Source organism: Malaya genurostris, chromosome 3 (assembly GCF_030247185.1).
Source record: "Malaya genurostris strain Urasoe2022 chromosome 3, Malgen_1.1, whole genome shotgun sequence".
NCBI lineage: Eukaryota > Metazoa > Arthropoda > Insecta > Diptera > Culicidae > Malaya > Malaya genurostris.
In genome coordinates this window covers 64,589,784-64,610,414 of record NC_080572.1, presented here as the reverse complement: position 1 = coordinate 64,610,414, position 20,631 = coordinate 64,589,784, and the positions used below count along the sequence as shown (strand labels likewise).

The 20,631-nt window shown below is 37.3% G+C and overlaps 3 protein-coding genes across 5 annotated transcripts in view; 1 reads left to right on the top strand and 2 right to left on the bottom strand.

Moving 5' to 3' along the window:
- The window catches only part of LOC131437754 (xaa-Pro dipeptidase), a 286,503-nt gene extending 282,577 nt beyond the window's left edge, over nt 1-3,926 (bottom strand). For all 3 annotated transcript variants that reach the window (XM_058607311.1, XM_058607310.1, XM_058607312.1), the window contains exon 1: nt 3,607-3,926. The gene's annotated coding sequence lies outside the window, so the exon portion shown is untranslated. The remainder of the gene's footprint in view (nt 1-3,606) is intronic.
- LOC131437755 (bolA-like protein 3) lies at nt 2,871-3,613 on the top strand. The gene is made up of 3 exons (XM_058607313.1): nt 2,871-3,064; nt 3,175-3,261; nt 3,324-3,613. Exons 1-3 carry the CDS (start codon nt 3,020-3,022, stop codon nt 3,507-3,509), a joined length of 318 nt encoding a protein of 105 aa, XP_058463296.1. The 5' UTR covers nt 2,871-3,019; the 3' UTR covers nt 3,510-3,613.
- An 831-nt stretch (nt 3,927-4,757) lies between the features above and the next one.
- Nucleotides 4,758-20,101, bottom strand: LOC131437126 (uncharacterized). The gene is made up of 7 exons (XM_058606291.1): nt 19,604-20,101; nt 19,355-19,532; nt 7,255-7,548; nt 6,116-7,195; nt 5,921-6,060; nt 5,604-5,863; nt 4,758-5,546 (listed from the first exon to the last, which is right to left on the bottom strand). The coding sequence occupies exons 1-7, from the start codon at nt 19,665-19,667 to the stop codon at nt 4,893-4,895; spliced, it is 2,670 nt and encodes an 889-aa protein (XP_058462274.1). The 5' UTR covers nt 19,668-20,101; the 3' UTR covers nt 4,758-4,892.
- Between the last annotated feature and the right edge of the window lie 530 nt (nt 20,102-20,631).

Below are 20,631 nucleotides of genomic sequence, written 5' to 3'. Positions count from 1 at the left end.
GCGATTATTTGGAGATGGTTTACTATTGTTTAAATAAATATTTCATTCATATACAAAGGGTTTTTTTTTATTATGAGCAAGAAATATGAACAATTTAATAATTTTTTAGTTTGACGTAAAGCCGCCATGACTAAGTTCAGTTTTTGCAATGACTGAGCGGAAATATATATTGGAGAAGCCAAGTGAAAGAAAAACTAACAGAAAAGATGAATTTTTGGAAAAAGATAGGGGTTTGTCACAATTATTTGTCACACACGCATTTCCTGATCTCGACAAACTGATTCGAATGATATATGGCTGTTATGTTTTTCCATCATTTATTGCTGTAAATAGTTTAAATCAATATAATTATGGAATTGCTTTCAACTTGAAAATTCTGCCATCGTCTGGTTTTCATATGTCATATTCGATCGATTATGTTGCCAAAAACGAACCGTGCTAAAATCGGTCCGAGGCAAAATATCATGCTGTACACAGTCTTTTGGGTAGTTAGAAACAAATGTATGTAACAGTATAAAAAATCTTGTTTTATGTTGCTCCCAAGCATTTCTTTGCCAGACAGCGCTCAAAACCTTTTAAATAAAGACAGAAAATAGACTTTGAATCAAATAACATTGGCTTCGGTTGACATCGGTAGTACTGATTTTCAGTATAAGTAGGAGGAAAGTAACTGTACTGTAATTTTCAGTGAATTTTCATGAAAACTGTAAAAAATTTTCCACATTGATAAAATCATTTTTTCGGCTGATGTAATATTATCGGCGGCACGATTAAAATGTGATAACCGGCGCGCTGATCATCTTTTTCTTAAATTGGCGGCGTGTCGAAATTATCGGCGGCGGCGGCGTGGCGCGGCGGCGCACAGCTCTAGCTGACACTTCTATTCTAGTGATGCCAGGTTATCAGATCAATCTGTATTTCAATATGTTGAACAGATTAAATGAATGGCACATTTTCACAGAGTTCTGATATCGAAGACTGCCATTGAGCCCCTTAAAGTCTTCAATTTGCTAAAATATTCACGAAGAGAATATATTTCCGACAGAGCGTCTGAAAGTAGCCATTTTCTTTTGCTCGCAGAAATGATTGGCGAGACCGTTGTATTTATTTGCTCACCAAAATGGTTCCGATCAGCACAAATGTTATGGAAGTGTGCACTGATTTTGCACAGACTGATTTTTGGTTCGATCCTAGGACAGGACCTGACAATTGTTAATCCACTTTTAGGACCAATTTCGGACCAGCTCGTGATTGGTTGAAATTGACATAAGCAAGTACAAGTTGTTGAAATCAATATTACTGCAGGGTGGTAGAAAAAGTGTTGTCAGTATCGTCGGTAACAATGTAGCTTGATATTGGATATTTTATTTTTCGGGTCATCTTTTCAAAATTATTAATTTCAATAGGATTTAAATACAATTTGTTTTTAAGTCCTGTCAATGCGGAAAGTATACGAGTACATTTAACAATCACTGGATGATACAAAGAGAAAGCCTGAAATCACGAAGTGTGATATGGACGAGAATATTGATTATGTTGGTTGAGAATAGCACCGAATCTTTGGATACTTCTGTATGTTATTATTTTTCACAAATAGAATATGTTGAATACTTTAGTTAATAAAGCTGCAAGAATTAATTACCCAAAATTGAGTGTTTTAGAAAAATTTTATTAAGCTGTTTCAACTAAACGTTTTCTTCAAAACAAACATCTGATCAAAATGAATCCAGAGCTATATTTTTGACCGATATAACATTTGTCTAAGTGTTTTCAAATGATAAATAATTGTATGTTATAAGGGGAGAAAGTTTTCAGAATGAATAATTATCTCTACTGGCAACAGTGATCCCGAGGCATTTATTATTTACAGCAGGGAGCAACCGGAATAAGAAGAGATATATTTTTCTGGAAGTCCTGTCCTAGGTTCGATCACCAATTTTTGAAAAAAAAAGATTTGGCATCTTTGCTCTGTTCCAGAGAAGCCAGATCTGCAGATTTGTCTGTAAATCTGCAGATTTCGCACATAGTGCTGCAGACATTTTTTGTTGTGCAGACTTTTGAAAATCGAGGTTTGCATACTTTTGAAATTGTCGCGACCTTTTTTTTGCTCGTCTAGTAAGTTGAGCGTATCATACTTGATAGAGAAATGCCTGCTTGTAAGACATACTTGCTGACTGCAGATTTTTTCGGACATTTGCAACCCTGATTTTTGAATTTTTTACCTGGCATCTCTGCTTTGTTCACCTCAAGAACAGCGATGTCAGATCTACGGAAATTTCCACAGATCTACGGATTCGAACATTTTCTACGGATCTACGTATCCGTACACTCAGGCAAATTGAGTAGTGAAAATCATAAGGCAAATCTTATGATGCATCAAAAATCACTAAAATCACCATTTCAGAAGATTAATATGAAAAATATACCTCTGCAGTATACATCTCATCTATCACTATTATAGTTTTCATACGAACAACTTATGAATTCCACAGTATATGAGAGAAGTTATGTTTGTCATAGAAATTTCGCACAATGTTCCTAAAAATTTCGTATGAATTTCATAAGGCGTTTTATTGGAATTCCAATTTTCGTGACTTCATAAGGCAATCTTATGATTCGCATACAATATTCTTGTGGCTAAAAACCATACGAAATCATTATGAAATTCCATATATTTTTTGCCTGAGTGTAGACAAAATTTACGTAAATTGGATTTTTTCGACGGAAATTTAAATTTATCAACGGAGAACTACAGAAACTAGTTTTGTCTGACGAACAAAAAAAAAGCTTTTCACCGCGAGAGCTTCCGATAAAAATGCCAATCTACGGAAATGACACTACTACTATCTGGCATCGCTGTTCAAGAATAACATCGATAAAGTAGGCGTAGTTTCATAACAAATCCGGCAGAAAGTACCAAATTTCAAGTGTATTCAAATAAAAAGACAAGTGCAGTGTTATTTGCCACTGCGTACTTGGGTTCTGAATCCACTAAATCTTAGGTTAAGCATCCAATAAAATGAGTTCGAATTTCGTGAGATTAGCCGGTAAGCGGTACATTTCGGTAAGAGTGAAAGTGTTATGGAAATAATTGTAAGGTTATGTTGACATTCGATCTTTTGATTCTTGAAGGTCTTTCGATTCTTACAGAACTACTAACAATTTGATTTTCAGATCTTGAGTCGCGTGTGGTCCGGAAGCAGCGCCGGTAAAAACTCTGAAATTACTCTACGAAAAACGCTTCAGTCTAAATTTCCTATGGTAAGCCTTGCTGAACTAAAATCAATGCAAACTTTCGATTTCCGAAACCTAATTCTTTTCAGGCAACAAATGTAGTAGTAACTGACGTATCTGGTGGATGCGGATCGATGTACGAAATTTATGTCGAATCAACAGAATTCAAGGGCCTATCAACCGTCAAGCAACACCGATTAATAACCGAAATTCTCAAGAGCGAAATTAAGGATATGCATGGACTTAGGATACATACGGCTGTTCCTAGCGAATAAATTTTTGATTGTTACCCTGATTAGTGTTAGTTGTTTTTTAATAGTTTTTATTTTGCAATAAAATTAAATTTAACTGCAATCGGCAGCAGTGACTCACCTCGAAATCAACGTTCTTCGTCAAGGACACACTGCACTTCACTGGCACACTAGTATTTATCTAACACAACCGTTTAACAAGTGTTTTTTCACTGAGCTGCTGATCAAAACAAATGAAAGAAAAACTACAATTCACTTCAAGTCGCTATCGAAACAAGGTACTTTAAACCGCTAGCCCATATATTGATAACCACAAAGATAAAAAGCAGTCGAATGACACTCAACAGTATATTTATGAAATTGGAATGAATGAAATAGCCGATGTTTTTGTTTTTGTTCTGATGCGGTTTTGCACACGACCACGCCAAGCGATAAGATGCGAAATATTTCGGAGCGCCGTCCAGTGTTACCAGGTCATTTTTTTAAATTTCGTGCACAAAAAATTAACTACTCTACATCTGTACTAGAATCTATACCACATTTGTACTAGAAAATTGTAACCGAGCATTATTTATATGGTCCTGTAACTACATTTCACAAACTAAAACCGAAAATCGGTATTATTGGATATGAATAATCAATAGCGGCCCTTACACGAGCATTATTATTGTCATTTTTAATGATGTCTAAGTAATGATGTATTTCAAATTTGATAGAAATCTCGTCATTACTGCACCATTACACGTTCATAAAAATGACATTATTTTTTAGTAATGACACTTTTAATGATAGTGTAAGGTCCGCTAATAATCGGTATTTTAGGAGAGCACATTTGTAGTGGATAGAGGATAAATATCCGTATGCCTGGCAACGTTGGCGATGTTACAAGACTAGGAATGCTTTCACTGCTTTATCGATACTTGAAACATTTCAAGCACATGCCTTGTTGTTGCCGTTTATTAGCGGTTTTAACCACGTGTGGCACTTCCGGTGAAACCCTCAACGAGTGAACACGTCGTATCGTGTTAGTGCGGTGAAAATTCGAGTATTTCGCGAGAAAGAAAGGATTTTCATCCGTACTTCGGTGACTCCACGTTGTCACATAGCGAGGGTTTCACTTGTAGTCCAGTGAAAAGAAAGTCCATTGGACTATAAACGAAAGCTAACTGGCAATATAGCTAAATCGCTGTGCCATCAATCGGCGTCATCTCAAGTGAGGTGACGCCACCAGAAGTGAAGAAGAAGAAGAAGAACCACGTGTGGGTCGTCCACTGCACGAGAGCTTTTTCAAAGCGAATTAAATTCAACTCCATTCCACCCCATTCGATGGAAACGCCTGGTAGTGGGTGATATCAAACTTTATCTGCAAAAAAGATTACTTTTCTGTTACTTATACTTGATACATTTCTAAAGAAACCTAAACTTTAACAAAAAATTGTTGGCAAGTAACAAAATTACAGCGATTACAAGTAACGACTTCACAGATCCTTGCTTGTTAACCCCGTCCGTATCAGTTGGACACCGCAACCCTTGATGTTTGATGACCATTCGCACTTGATCCGGATAACGACAGTCATTTTCGGTACACTTCATGTAGGATTTCTCCATCTGCACCGTAAAATACAGTGACAAACACTGTAGGCCGGGTTCTCCGGAGCACAATTCGGTGAAGTTGAACCACACATTATCATTCTCTGGTGTAGTAGTTTTGCACGATAATCCAGTGAATCGATAGTCTTGTGTGCCACACACACTGAATTCGCCATAAGCCGAATTTTGAAACTGAATTCTCACTTCGTCGGTGCTCCACAGGAAATTACGACTTATCCGGTATCGAAGCTCAACACCGGGACTAATATACTGTTCGTATTCCTCCCGTATGTTCACATTGCGCCACATGTCTCGGTTCGAGGCGGTTCGACAGAATGGAGCAACTAACCGCTGTGGAATCGCTTTCAACGTTGAAAACAGTTCCGCACTGAACTGACTTGGATCATTTGAAGAGGATTCGATGATTTTGTAGTGTTCTTCTACTGGAAGACGGCTGTGTGAAAAACCTGTCTGATGAAAACAACAAACAATCAGTTGGAGTTATTTTATGACTATACTAGATCTTACGAAATTCGTCAGTTGACCAAATGTGGGCTTGTCGTTGGTAAGAAAGACAAAGAACAAATCTGGAAATTGCTCGAATGAGCTTGTTAACATTCGTCGAGCACTGTCGAAATCGGTCTGGGTAATTTTCTGATTCTGAGAAACTGTCAATATCACCGGTGCTTTTGCTCCGACGGTCCTGTAGGCTCGTTCTTCATCCATTTGAGCTGATAACCTATTGATTATCGAATCGAAACTTTTTGAAAGGGAGAGGCTTGTTGGATCTTCGAAGAGGTTTGTTGTTAACTAAGAACGCTGTTAAATACAATGAAAAAACTTACAGGATCCTTGGAAATTGGAAAGCTGTTCGAAAACATTTGCTACGCTGCTAGTTCTGTTGACTATGAATTCTCCCGTTTGACCATGTACCACAGAAATCTGTGATCCGTAGATAGAAATGTCGATCAACTCCGCTAAATGACTAAAGAAAACTTGATTTCAATAAAAGTCTTGGTACCTTAAACTAGAATACCCACAAAATCAGCCTCTGGTTCTCGTAAATGCTTCTTGACCCATCAATCACCACCAGTAAGTCGACGATTGGTTTGGTATCCGAAGTTCCAACTGTATTGCAATCGGCTACCGTTTCCATCAAACCAGAAGCATACGTGAAAAATTTTTCCACAGCTGCGTCGCAATTTCGGCGCATCAAAGAATCTTCCACAACGACGCTTCCTGTTGTAAACTGCAAGACCTGCACGAAATTAAAGGTCTCTTGCTTCAACCGATCTTTATCGATGGTCTTTAGAATTTCCTTCCTGTAGCAAGCCTTGTTAATTTCACTAACAACGGATTGATCTGCCCTTAGAATTTCATCGTCTTCATCATCGTCAAACACTTTACGAAACTTGGACTTTCCAGCAGCGTTAAACAGTGTATTGAGCGAGTCTTCTTTGAGTTCCGTATTCTTCGATACAATATCCGCAGCAGATAATCTACTATGGTGTAGTTTTCGAGTCTGAACGTTCTCAATCGAAACCACCGGAATTCCGCGGGCACTGTAGTACATGTCCAACACCTGCGACAGCCGCAGTCTCCTGAGCCTTTTGACAAAGTTGGGAACTTGCTGCGATAGAAAATAGCCATCGATCCCGGACAGAATCTCAGCATCCGTCATCTCCCAACGACCGTCGTGATCGTTCGCAAGAAAACGAACTCGAGGAAAGTGTGTATCGTTCCAAGTCCCATTCAAACCAATCCGAACATCCGTACCTACGTACGGGCCTTGATAAAGACACACTTCCGCCAAATCTCCCGCCAGACCGGAAACGAACGTGTTGTCGATTGCCTCCATCGAGTTGAACAACTTTTCCAGCTGCTTGCGTGTGTCCACTCGCTCCATAGTCTCAAGATTTTCGTAGGGGTTTTTTCGTTTATAAGCAGAAATAAAATCACTAATACGAACGTTCTGCGGTTGAAGGCCGGCTGCAATCGACATAATGGCAATTCCGGGTGCTACAGCACCATACTTTGCAGTCCGGATTGTGCCACCTTCTAACGGACAGCGCGAGATGGGTCGATCGAAGGTGGTACTACTAGTATGATTACGTTTACTCCTGCAATGAAAATAAAGGCTATACTTATCAAGAAACAATACAGTCAACTAGCAATCAACTTGTTCTGAACTATCCACGGTGCCTGAGGATTCCTAGCGTCGGCTAAAGTTCCCGGGCAGGTTGTACGTTCGTCTCCTCGTTGATATGGTTCGACGGTACTGCTGAGCATCCGGTGCAGCGAACAAATCTCCCACGGACTAAGAAATTGCTCCAACTCCATCGACCCTGGTATATCGGATACCAGCTGTAGCAACAGCGTGTACTTAGGCACCATTATGCCGCGAGTGCTGTACGGAGTGACGAATTCAGTTTCCTGCAGACCAGGAGCCTTTTCGATGCCATCCACTCTCAAACTGTAGTAAAAGAGGACTCCATACAATTAGTGCTCTAAAAAGATGTTACCTACAATATCTAATTGTGAAGAGAATTTCTGTTCACCCGGAAAGTGTAAAACGTACAATGGAAAAGATTGGTCAAGAGTGTTCCCTTAAGGCTCTTCCAATAACACTCCAGCAACCCAACTTTGGATGAAAAAGTTGTACATTATTTTCAACGGAACAAGTCTACTCGCATTGTAGAGAGAAACCAGCGGTCGAAATTTAGTGTACAACTGCATTTTGATCAAAGTCGACCAGAGTGTTTTGGTAGATTACGAAACATTTGCTAAAGTATACGCCTAAAACCTAATTTTAATCTCGGCGAATATAAATACCGAACACAGCATGGGAAAAAAATATTTCACTGAAATTTTTGCAATGATAATTCCGAAATATTTGATTTATTATTTCTGAACTCTTGGCAATTCCAAATAATATACTAATATTCGGTTTAGTAAATATTCGTGTTTACCAGCATTATCAATAAATACTTGTACTATCTTCAGCGTTACATAATAAATTATACCATTAAACACCACAAAGTCTATTGAAAACCACTATAAGATCATATTCCAGCCAAGTGGACAAGGTATATGAATGAACTATTAACATAAACCCACAGAGAACAGACATCCAAGCTAGTACAAATCTAGGACAAGACCAGACCACTATGTATCCGCTTTTAGAGACAGTTTCGGTCCAGCTCATGATTGGTTGGAATTAACATAAGCAAGTACTCGACTTTGAAATTATTGGGCCGTATGAATAAAACGTAGCATGCCAGAATTTCGGTAGTAAATGCTACGTGTGGATCACGTTCCTGTCAAAACATGCTACAAACTGTAGTATTTACTACAAGTTTTCGGTAAGTAGCTCTAAAGGTTGCTACTCGTGTGTTTGCTGATAAAGTGAAGTAGAAAATTTGAACTTGTTTTTTATTCATACCAAACTGCGTTATACTCTGTGGACTTTGTTTATGAGAAGATACTACAAACAACAGACTGTACTACATTTCATTCATACGCCCCATTGTCATAATATCACAAACTGCTCATGAATCCAACAAAACAATACTTTTTCTTTCAGAGTTGCTTAAAATATGCAATTAACTTTTCACCCAATGTTTCAGTATTCAGTTCCTTCAGTGGTCTCAAGACTCGTTTTGTTTTTCATGTACATGCAGGATTGAAGAACATCAAAATAAGTCGAACAGAAAAAATAAGGAAGAGCGATCTTGAAAGACAACACGAGGCGAGAGAATGACGCAATTTCTCCTGAAAAATTTTGACAGCTGCCGGAATTTTGCCAGGCTTCTGCCGGCTGTCAGAATTTCTCACGAGCGGGTCAGTGTCGATGGCGACGAAAAGACGATGTGTATCGTTTCAATCTGGTTTAATACTAACTCAAATGTAGGATTCTTTAGTCCTTTTATCGGCCTGATCTATTGTTCTCTAAAGTACATATATACTGGCCTTGATTTGCTATCAAATCATTGTATTCCGCTTACCTTTCATCACATAAATTGTCATACTTTTTTAGCTTATTAGGTTTTACAAATTTTAGATTACTTTCAAATTAATCAGGGTTAGAAGTGTATTATGATCTAGGTTTTACAATAGATTCAACAAATTCAATTACAAGTCAATAATTTTAAATTTAATTTTAAGTACTGGAAAATGCATCAATTGAAAAGCGGTACACTGGTAAATTGCGGTCGCTCAATCCATGGATAGATAGTAGTGGAATACTACGAGTAAATGGGCGGATAAAATTTGCTAACATCGCTTACGAACAGCGTTGTCCAGCAATACTTTCATCGAAGCAACCAATTAGGGGTAGATGGGATAAAACGTACCCCCTAAGGAAATGTTGCTATATCTTAGAGCAAATTCAGCAGCTGCAAGATTCATATGGGTGGTCTATAATGTAAATAAAACTGAAACAAACGAATCCCCAGCAATCCGTTTTAGTTTTATTAATTCGACCAGTTCTACTGTCAAATTTAAAACTGGTATACACTGCCGTTCTATTTTTTCTATATTTGAAACACAGATAAAACGCTGCTGGGGCTGCCAGATTATTTTGTTATAATTTCTAGATTTAAATTTTAAAACTGACATAAATTATGCATCTAGAACTAGAACACTCCTGAACATGCACTTAACTATAGAGAATAACACGGAGGAGTTTCATGCATGACTATCTTCCGTAATCATTATTTCTCGAAATTACGTACAAATACATGAAATATCTTATTTTCCAAAACCCCTAAAAATTGTCAATTGAAATTTATGCGGGGCATGACGCCCGATCGTGGAAAACATGAAAAATATACATTTTAAATTACACGAAGTGGCGATTATCTGAACATAGAGGCAGGATGATCTTAAACTACGTTTAAACATCCATCAAAACAACGGATTAAAACTCATAACAACCACGGGGCAATATGCACCCTCATAAAGCTTCTTCTTATTATTTGAAGAAAGTTTTAAACTTTTCGTTAACGAAATATTTGCCAGGTGGAAGATTGTTCACTATTATTCATTGATTATGGATAATTTTTGTAAGCGAATTCTTAAGCATTTTGCCTCACACAATTCGGGTCGTTTTGCCCCCAACAATATGAGATGATATAACATATCCTTCCTCACCCTAGAAAAATACTATGGAACGAACATCAAAAATTACTTATAACAGAGACATAATTGGTTTTTTAATTTTTTTCCAGATATGATTGAACCATCGCTACCAAAATCTTATAGTCATCTGTTGTTATGGCGGACTTTCAGTTTCATTAAAATTTCAGTGAAAAAAATTGGTAGCTTTTGAGAAAAGCAAAAGGTGCATTATGCCTCGTGGGTCCGTTTTACCCCATCATCCCCTACAAGACTTTTGGTATAATCTATTCATCAAGAGCATCTCCACGTCGCACAGTGGTGCAAAACTGGAAAAAGACGGTCAACAGTCTGTACTGACTTTCACTTATTTTTAAGAGCTAACGTGTCTTCGAAGAAGTTTCACAAGATTATATTACGCTTATTTTGAAAGTGGCACCTTAATTTTTGTTAAGGGGTTGTACCCATTTCGAATAGAAATGATTTTTTTTCACAAAATTTTTTTTCTATACCATTTTGAAAAAAAAATTGATTTTTTTTGCTGAAGATATAAATAATGTGAAAATATATTTTTTGAAATATATTCACTTCATTTTAAAAACAGTTTTTTTTTTTGTTTTATCTACGTAGAATCTACCTCTATTACCTAAGTATATACTACAAAGTGCGCGTTAACACGCATAAACAAGCTCATGCTTGCATGCGCAACTTGAGCAAATTGTTGTGATTTTTATTTTGTTTACTTTTTGACAATTTACAAAATTAGAAAAATCCTAAGTGGAACTCGATGCAATTTTTAGGCCTTTTCAAATTTAGTGTTAAATATTGAAAATCCGAAAAATTGTCAAAAGTTCAACACATTTTTTTTTTCATAAGATATATTTATTAAGGCACAATGCGTTAGCTCTATGATGCCAAAGGCATTTTCTAATAATAATGATTGTGTAGGTGCTGGCCTCTAATGTTTTACTGGTGACGTTGCTAAGTTCAACACATATTAAAAAAATGAAAAAATGTTCTCCAAACAAAATATGAAAAAGTATTGTAAAAGTACAAATCTTTACGAAGAGATTCAAATTTTAAAACGTGTAAATCAATTGAGTTATCACGAAGCAACACGTTTTTTAAGACAATATATTGATCGTGCGACGCTCACGTAGAGATGTGCGAAGCAGCTATACCGATGAGTAGCTCTGAACCGATCAGCTCACTAAAGGGAATCGATTCAAAGCTCATTTAGATTGAACTGAAGGTTTGTTTTGAGCGCCGTTTTTTTGCGCCGTTTTTCCCACTCCGTTTTTCTTTCGTATGCATGTTCGAAATCATTGATGCCCAAAGAATATCTGCAAACGTGGAATCCCTGAATGTACCAATGTCTACTACGCGAGAAGTAAGATTTCTTATTGACAATGGCTACACATTTGAAATAACGAACAAAAGCTCATGCACACATTTTTTCTCATTTATAACTCGCTCCTCAAGAGCCGACGATCCGTCCCACATTATCAGATCCGAATGGATTCCGAATCAATTCCGAATCGGCGAGAAATTTTCATTTGGAATTTCATGTGGAAATCATAATGAATTCCGAATCAATTCCAACTCCAGTGCAACAACCGATTCCGAATGAACCGGTTCGCCTACAACCGGTTGATTCGGAAATCATTCGGAATTGAGTGAGAAGATGCGGACTGAATTGTCAATTCGTCTTCTTCTTCTTCTTTCCCGATTTTGCACGTTTTCGTGCTGATTTTCAGTTTATTTTTAAACGAAAACATTATATAACTGAATATACAAATTTAAAACTTCATGTTTTTCGGATATACAGAACTAGTAAATAATCAGTTCTTCTTAGAATTCCAACATAAACTGTTGAAATTCGCTGGAAATTAACAAAACGGCCTACCTTAGTCAGCATCATCCATTCCTCTAGCTGGAGTGTAATGAAATGGCTTAAGTCGCCTAAATTTTACACTAACACATTCATAAAATGAGCGAATATTCAATGACATTTATAATGTCACTGTCAATCAGGTTGATCGAGCAGCCAACTCAGGCGAAAATTCTAGCACTGAACCGATCGAGCACTGAAAAATCATGCAGTCGAGTAAGAATTCATTACGCATTCCGTCATTTCGATGATGTGGGTTGTAGCTTGTTTCCACCTTACCAGCAGGGATGCCAGGTCATTTTTTTCAAAAATCTGTGATCAAGCCAAAAATCTGTGCACGTTTCCCCGTTTCCATAATAGCAGATCGGAATCATTTTGGTAAGCATAAAAAAAGCTCTCACTATTTCCTACCGCTCTGTAACTTTTGTTGCTAAACTGTGATAAATTTCAAACATCTGTGATCGATTTCAGAATCTGTGTAAATTTGTGACTATTTTCAGAAATCTGTGAGAATCTGTGCCATTTTTTGAAATCCGTGCAAAAAGGTTGAAAATCTGTGAAACACAGATTAATCTGTGAACCTGGCATCTCTGCTTACCAGTTCGGTGAACTCTCACTTCAGCTCACTTTAAAGATTCGATTCACTGGAATGGCTCAGGAGCGAATTACCCATCTCTACGCTCACTGCAAAAGTGAGTTACAGAAATGGTAGGCGCGTGACGCCCTCCGTTTCTTAACCATTCATGGTTTCAACAAAGCCATAGTGAGTCACACGAATAGTATTCAGAATATTCTCATTGGAAAATAAATTGGATTAGGAATATATTTCCCTATAAGTATTGTAAAAGTTTGCTGCATTAATTTGCATATTTCGCTTCGGTGTAAGGTTTTATCGTAGATAAAAAAAGGTAAAAATGTGAGATTTTTTATTTTCCAAACAAAGTATGCCTTAAAACATAACTCGAAAAAAGTTATGAATAAAAAACTGATTTCAAGGGGGTTGCCATAATAACGCTTTGTATATCCGAAACGATGCGAGCTAGACTTTTGGTATATTTGACAAAGTAAATTATTTTCAATAGTTCTAAAACTTTGTAGAAGAAAAAAAATTTCTATCTCTTCAGAAAAAAAGTTATGGCTATACTTTTTGTCAAAGTAGACCATAAAAAGTCAAAGACAGAAACAATTTACTCGGTATATATTTGTAAATATATGCATTAAAAGAACGGTTTGGCAGCTACTGATTCATGTCCACGTTTTTATTGATTCGAACCACTGTGCGTCATAGAGAACCGTAAATAAGTTTGTAGTTCATGTTAGTGTATGGTTGAATGAACCGAATGTCACTACGCCGATATCCAGCTTTCGGTTCCGGAAGTACCGGCAATAATAATCAAATATGATAAAATGGAGCTAACTTTACTTTCTCACATATGAATAGATTTTCACTAACTTAAATTTCGATCCTAAAGCCACTGAGGAGGATATACGCAAATTAGTACAACGAAACCTGGACACTAATGAGACTATCGAAGTGCACAAGTTAGTTCCCAAAGGCAAAAATCTTGACGAACTTTCCTTTGTGTCATTCAAAGTCGGAGTTGGTATGCAGTTTAAATCTCTTTCGTTACTAACATCAACCTGGCAGAAGGGAATTACTTTCCGGGAATTCGAGTTTAAAGCACGATCAACTTTTCACTTTCAACCCGCTAAGTAATAGTGATTCAACGGCAGACTCGCGATCCAGTCCGCTTAGATGCGCTAACTTAACCACAGACTAACAGACACGACACTCAAATTAGATTCTTCAATCATTTTAACGGTCATTTTGAATATTCCTTTATTTGGGACAGTACTCACATGTATCATGATGGCGCCACGTTACCCTATCAAAAACATCCTGTCTGTCATCTAGACTGTGTTTATTTTTTTCATTTACCAACAGAGTTGCCATTCATACAGAATTACCTGTAATGTATTGATTTGTATACGTCCATGCGAATTTCATGCAGGATACAGATTTAATACATATTGCCAAAACTATGTACATAATTTTGCCTACTTCTCATCCTCCAACACAATACAAAATCGAACCCGCTTTGTTACAATATTTACTTGCTTCTGGTCTGCCGCCACTTAATTTCGGTTGAAAACTACCAACACAATAAAAAATAGTCTAGATGAACAACGATGAGTCAAATAAATGGTTACCTTCCAACGTCGCGAAAAAGTTAAATATATTATCAACATAATCCAATAATTTATTGTGACGATTTATTTTCAAATATTTTGATGAAATCAGGCATCCCTGCAAGCAACTGATCGGTGTTGACAAACGAGGGGAAACCAACTTGTAAAAAAACTTTTACATAACACAAGGGGTGTACAGATAGTAAATAGTTCGCGCAGTACAATATAGGTAGAACTAGTGCATCACGAAAAATTATTTTTATAAGAAATTACTCATACTGTCATGTCTGTTAGTCTGTGACTTAACTTCATATTCTCCATTGATACATGATAGCACTGTTTTAAACAACTCAAGTAACCCTTCGAATGGATCTGTATCAATATATTATCAAAACGTACGTGGTCTGCGCACCAAAACAAATGAACTTTTTTCGTCTCTTTCTGCCTCCGACTACGATGTCATTGTTCTTACAGAAACCTGGCTAAACGAGAATATACTTGATGCAGAACTCACTGACCAGTATATCATTTACCGATGTGATCGCAACAATTTTACAAGCCGGTATCTTCGAGGTGGCGGTGTTCTGATTGCAATTAAGAAAGGCATTCAGAGCAGTATCATGACTGTCCAAGGAGCGAATTGTCTTGAGCAGATAGCGGTTCGTATTACGTGCGGAGGGATTTCGTTTGTTATTTGTGCTGTTTATTTACCACCGAACTCCGAACCCTCTTTATATGAGCAACATGCAGCCTGTGTGAATGAGCTCTCTAATAAACTGACTGACCGTGATAGAATTGTAGTAGTAGGTGATTATAATTTACCAATGTTGCGTTGGAGTTTTGACGAGGAAGTTGGAAGTTTTCTTCCTAATAACGCATCTTCAGAACAAGAATTGTTATTAGTTGAATCCATGATCGCTACAGGATTGCAACAAATTAACAATTTGACGAATTTAAACGGAAAACTTTTAGATTTGGCATTCGTTAGTTGCTCCACTGACTGTGAAATTTTTGAACCGCCCTTACCTTTGATGAAACTGGATCAGCACCACTACCCTTTTGTTCTCACAATTCAAGCTTCATACACTTTATTGACGAATGACAATGCAGACTTTTATTATGACTTCAATCAGTGCGATTATCAACTACTGAATGCGGAAATCTCTCGTGTAAATTGGATGGATATACTCAGACAGGGCGCTTTGGATGATGCAGTAGACTTGTTTTATCGTGAATTAGATTTTATTTTTCAAAATCTCGTGCCGCGTAGGAGACGCGTGTGCAACTCGAGCAACAAGCGGCCTTGGTGGAATGATGAGCTGCGCAACCTTCGAAATCGGTTAAGAAAGGCTCGTAGAAGATTTTTTCGGACAAAAAGTGAAGGAGATAAACTGTTGGTGCGTGAATTAGAGCATCAGTTTGAATCATTGAACGTATCGTGTTTTCGACTCTACGTTTCTCGACTGGAGAACAGTTTTAAGGAGGACCCGAAACAGTTCTGGTCTTATCTGCGAAGTAAAAAGTCTTCCCGAGGATTTCCAGAAAGCATCTACTATCGAAACCAATCTTCAACAACATCTATTGACTCAGCCAATCTATTCTCGTCTTTCTTTCAAAGCGTGTTAAGTAACAACTCACCACATTTGTCAGAATTTTATGTCGTTTTCGTTTTTAAATTGCACTACACTGGTGTAGCGAAAGCTGCACTGAAACCGTTCGTTTTTACCAATTGCACTACACCAGTGCTACACTTTTTCTGCACCGATACCACTGGTGTAGCACTCATCAAAAGTTTGGTGTAGCTCTGCGCAATGGAATCGTTTATTGTAGTCAATGGTTACTGCTTATGTTTTCGTCATTTTTGTTCGTTTATTCATGCCTCAGTGTAGCACTGCACCGGTGTAGTGTAAATTAAAAACGAAAACGCCATTACTTGAATAGTCTACCGTTGTATAATGTGAATCTACCCGCTGCTGTTTTCACCCAAGACGAGGTGCATAATAATCTACGATTAGTTGATGGATCAAAGGGACCGGGCTCGGACGGCCTTCCGCCATCTTTTGTAAAGCAATGCTCATCTGCTTTGGCCTTGTCGGCATCTCTTATTTTTAATCGTTCTCTCGCTGAAGGCTATTTTCCTGCGAAATGGAAAGAAGCTGTAATAGTACCAGTTCACAAATCCGGAAACATACATGACGTCACGAACTACATTTCTATCCTTAGTTGCCTTCCAAAAGTTTTCGAGCGTATGCTGTTGGATATTATTTACCCGTCAGTAAAGCACATCCTCACAACCGATCAGCACGGCTTTGTCAAAAAACGATCAACTACTACGAATCTAATGAGCTACGTTTCTACTCTGATTGACAAGCTTGAAAAACGACAACAAGTTGATGCGGTGTATTTCGATTTTTCTAAAGCTTTCGATTGTGTTCCTCATGTACTTGCTGTTGAAAAATTGAGACGAAATGGATCCCCTGACTGGATAACAAACTGGATTCTTTCGTATCTTACAGATCGTAGTGCTTCAGTTCGAGTCGGAACTGTACATCCTGATCCTTTCGATATTACATCAGGTGTTCCACAAGGGAGTCATCTCGGACCGCTTCTGTTTGTGCTGTTTGTGAATGATCTTTGCAATGAACTGTCGTCGTTTAAAGTAATGTATGCCGATGATTTAAAAATTTACCGAATCATCACAAGCCTTGTAGATTGTTGTGCGCTACAAATGGACATTGAATGTGTCATAGATTGGTGTAATAGAAACGGCATGAGTGTTAATGTTAATAAATGTAATACCATAACATTTTCACGAGTTCAGTCTCCAATTTTATTTGAATACTCAATGATGGCGAATCCAGTCAAAAGAGTTTCTTCGGTAAAAGATTTAGGCGTAGTTCTCGACCGTAAGTTACGCTTCACCGAACAGCTTTCGATGGTTATTGCTAAAGCTTTTGCCGTCCTGGGACTTATCAAACGCAACACTAAAGACTTTAACGACGTTTATTGTCTCAAGGCTGTTTACATTGCTCTAGTGCGCAGTATTCTAGAATACGGAGTTGTAATCTGGGCTCCATACCACAACGTTCACATCGACCGGATCGAACGAGTGCAGAAATGTTTTGTCCGATTCGCGCTTCGAAGACTTCCTTGGCTTAATCGGCTTCAGCTACCACGTTACGAAGATCGCTGTGTTCTCATCAACTTACCCACGTTGCAAAACCGGCGGATATTTCATCAACGACTTTTCGTTTTTGATTTGCTTAATAATAACATCGACTGCCCCACACTTCTGGCAAGGATTCATATCAATGTTCCGGGAAGATCTTTGCGAAGAATGGACTTCATACGACGATCAGCTCATCGCACACAGTATGGACAAAATAATCCAATGGATGTTTGCTGTAATCAATTCAATAGAGTTTATCATCTGTTTGATTTTACTATGAACAAAGACACATTTAAATCGAAAATATTGTTAAGTTAATGTTTTTAGACTAGATAGATAATAATAAGTCTGTGCGATAGTTTTTACTCTAATCGAAGACAAATAAATAATTTGTATAAAAAAAAAAAAAAAAAATTCAAATGTAGTGTATCAATGTAGTAGTATTATGAAACAGAACCCTTCAAAACTATTTTCTGAACTTTTTAAATTATAGTATTTCAGGGAATTTCTGCTGTAATATACAGGAGAAAATGAAAATGAGAAAGGCATCATTACACCACTAGGTGAATTAAAACAGGTTTATTGCACTGGTAACTTTCACCCGAAATTAAGTGGCGGCAGGCCAGAAGCAAGTGAATATTGTAACAAAACATGGGTTCGGTTTTGTATTAAGTTGGAGAATGAGCTGTAGGCACAATTCTGTATTTAGTTTTAGCAATATTTAGGGTAACAGAGGTATTTTGGCCACTTCATATATTTTGAACCACCTAACAAACTTTATGGGTTTAATCGATGTTAAGTAACCCAGGTTGCATTAAAATGAAGCTAATCACATTAAATTACCTATTGCGGAAGGGTTTTTCAAAGAAAAGTGGGCCAAAATACCTGTTACCCTATTCAATCTGTATCCTGCATGAAATCCGCATGGACGTATATAAATCAGTACATTCTGTATGCATGGCAACTCTGTTGGTAAATGAGAAAAATAAACATAGTCTAGATTAGAGTGACTATAATCAGAGTGGCGACAGCTGTTCGTTTGGAATGACAGCTACCAGTTCCAAACGAGTAAACGACCTGTCAATTCAATGTAAAGCTAATGGAATGTTTTGAATTGTTGCCAACATTACGGATGAGATGTCGTCACTCTGGTTATAGGCACTCTAGTCTAGATGACAACTTTACATTTTTGAAATTAAATCAACTTTACATTTTTGAAATTAATGTTTTTCAGTGTGTTAAAAAAATTTTCATAAGTCATTTTATGAAAATAACTCAAAAAACATATTTTTGTAAGATTTGTCATTATTCAACTAAAGCCATTTGAAAAAAATTATTAAAAGAAAGTTTGGCTCTTTCAACAGACACACTAGATGAATTTTGGATAAACAAAGTATGCAAAGTGGCTTTTTGTGACAGAAAGTTTCATTTAAATTTGAGGAGATGTTGCCAACTCCGACTACGATTTAGCGAAATTCGTCTTTGTTGAAAATTGTCCCACATAATCCCAAATTTTCGAAACCGTCTCAATCGTACTTTACATGGCATTCAGAAATCCTGTTTGTCACAATTGAGAGTTTTCTTCATATAAAAAGAAAATGTGTTGTTATTGTACCAGAAGTAGAAGTATTCTATAGGTAATTAGTGTTTATTTAAAAAAAATAGCTACTCTTCCAAAAATCTCCAGTAAAACTAGTCCAACGAGGCTTCAATTCCTCACATTGAAAATGGCTCAGTAATGAGCCTCTGTCTACCGAGTTTATTGAACGACAAAAATAACGCCCGGTTCAATGGTCTGTTTCAAAATCGGCAAACGAAAATCCCGGAAGACTTCCGTTGGACGTTTTTTCTTAAAGGGTATTAAAGCATATGACACTGTGACCACTATGCCTCGATTGTCAGGTTTGAACTTACCGATGCATTAAATCTACGCTCAGCATTCGCATATCCAATGTGGTTGGGTTCCGCGTTTCGATCTTTCGTACCAGCTCCAAAAGTAACTGTTGACTGTATCCAACCGAGGGGAGTGTGTAGTTTCCCCGATAACAATGAATCAGTTCCTGGGGAATGTTGTACGCCCGAATGAGAAGCACTGAAATGTGGCAATGGTTTACTGACATGTTCTAACACCGGACTGGTGTGCTAATAGTATTGGAACTGTACCTTTACAAATTATGGTAACCGCTAGAGACTGCAACAGCGATATCCGGAATGATGACAAACTCATTGTATGGTTGGTAATATTTTGTATATTCCGAACTGTTGATATTTTTGTACGAGATTAGTACGAAACTTAGGTTTGCAGGCTTTTGGTAACTCTGTTCTGACTTTCGAAATTAATTAGACAAAGTAGTGCAAGAATGTTCCTGTACCGTTTCGTTACACATTCGTTAATTATGATTCACTTCACTTTTACACTAATTGAACCAAGTATGGTGAAATAATCATAAACGTTTAGTTTGTAAGTCAACATTTGAATAACTCCAAACACTCCCCACTTAGTACTGTTGTAATTGTAAATAGTAATTTTCATGAAAAACACAATGTGGGGGAAAACGACGCCCACAAAACGTAATACACTTGCAATGTCGTACTTTTTCCGGTTAGGTTGAATCCATTAGCAAAGACTAAAGCCCAATGCTAGCGAAGAACACATCGCCGGAATGATATCAGTTTGCTAGAATGCTTATCAACTGAAATAGATACCGAGACCCGATAAGCATGCTCTACAGTGCGCGCATAGTTTCGAGGAGAATCAATACAAATGTGACTTTTTTTGTAAACAAACTTATGTAAATACGAGGTAGATATGAAACATTATATACGAAATTATGTAGCTAATCAGGGCCCTATTGTAAGTGGTCTGGAAACATTTACTTGCAGAACATGTAATTTCATGCATACACGAAAAAAATGCGGTACTACCGTACAGTTTCTATAATCATGAAACAAATCGCTTCGACTTCCGATGTTCTATGTTTGAAACAAGCATCCACAAGCTATATAGGATGAAGGCTCCCTACTTCATCTCATTTGTAAGAACGTTACCTCAAAACTCCGATTTAACCTCTAAAATCATTATGATTATCTAATATTTCTGCTCAATTCGCCTTGCTCCATATTGAGAACCGATTCACGTTTCTTAGAAATTGAACTGTTTTAAACAACAGCAAAAAACATTTCGAAAATTT

Excerpts from the sequence above, each read along its gene's own strand:
- LOC131437755 (XM_058607313.1), top strand. The coding sequence starts at position 3,020 with ATGAGTTCGAATTTCGTGAGATTAGCCGGTAAGCGGTACATTTCG. Across the intron at positions 3,065-3,174 it reads CCGGTAAGCGGTACATTTCG|ATCTTGAGTCGCGTGTGGTC; the intron begins GTAAGAGTGAAA and ends TTTGATTTTCAG. Across the intron at positions 3,262-3,323 it reads TTCAGTCTAAATTTCCTATG|GCAACAAATGTAGTAGTAAC; the intron begins GTAAGCCTTGCT and ends AATTCTTTTCAG.
- LOC131437126 (XM_058606291.1), bottom strand. The coding sequence starts at position 19,667 with ATGAGTTTGTCATCATTCCGGATATCGCTGTTGCAGTCTCTAGCGGTT. Across the intron at positions 7,549-19,354 it reads AGCGTAGATTTAATGCATCG|TTTGAGAGTGGATGGCATCG; the intron begins GTAAGTTCAAAC and ends CTTTTACTACAG. Across the intron at positions 5,547-5,603 it reads TTGGTCAACTGACGAATTTC|ACAGGTTTTTCACACAGCCG; the intron begins GTAAGATCTAGT and ends TGTTTTCATCAG.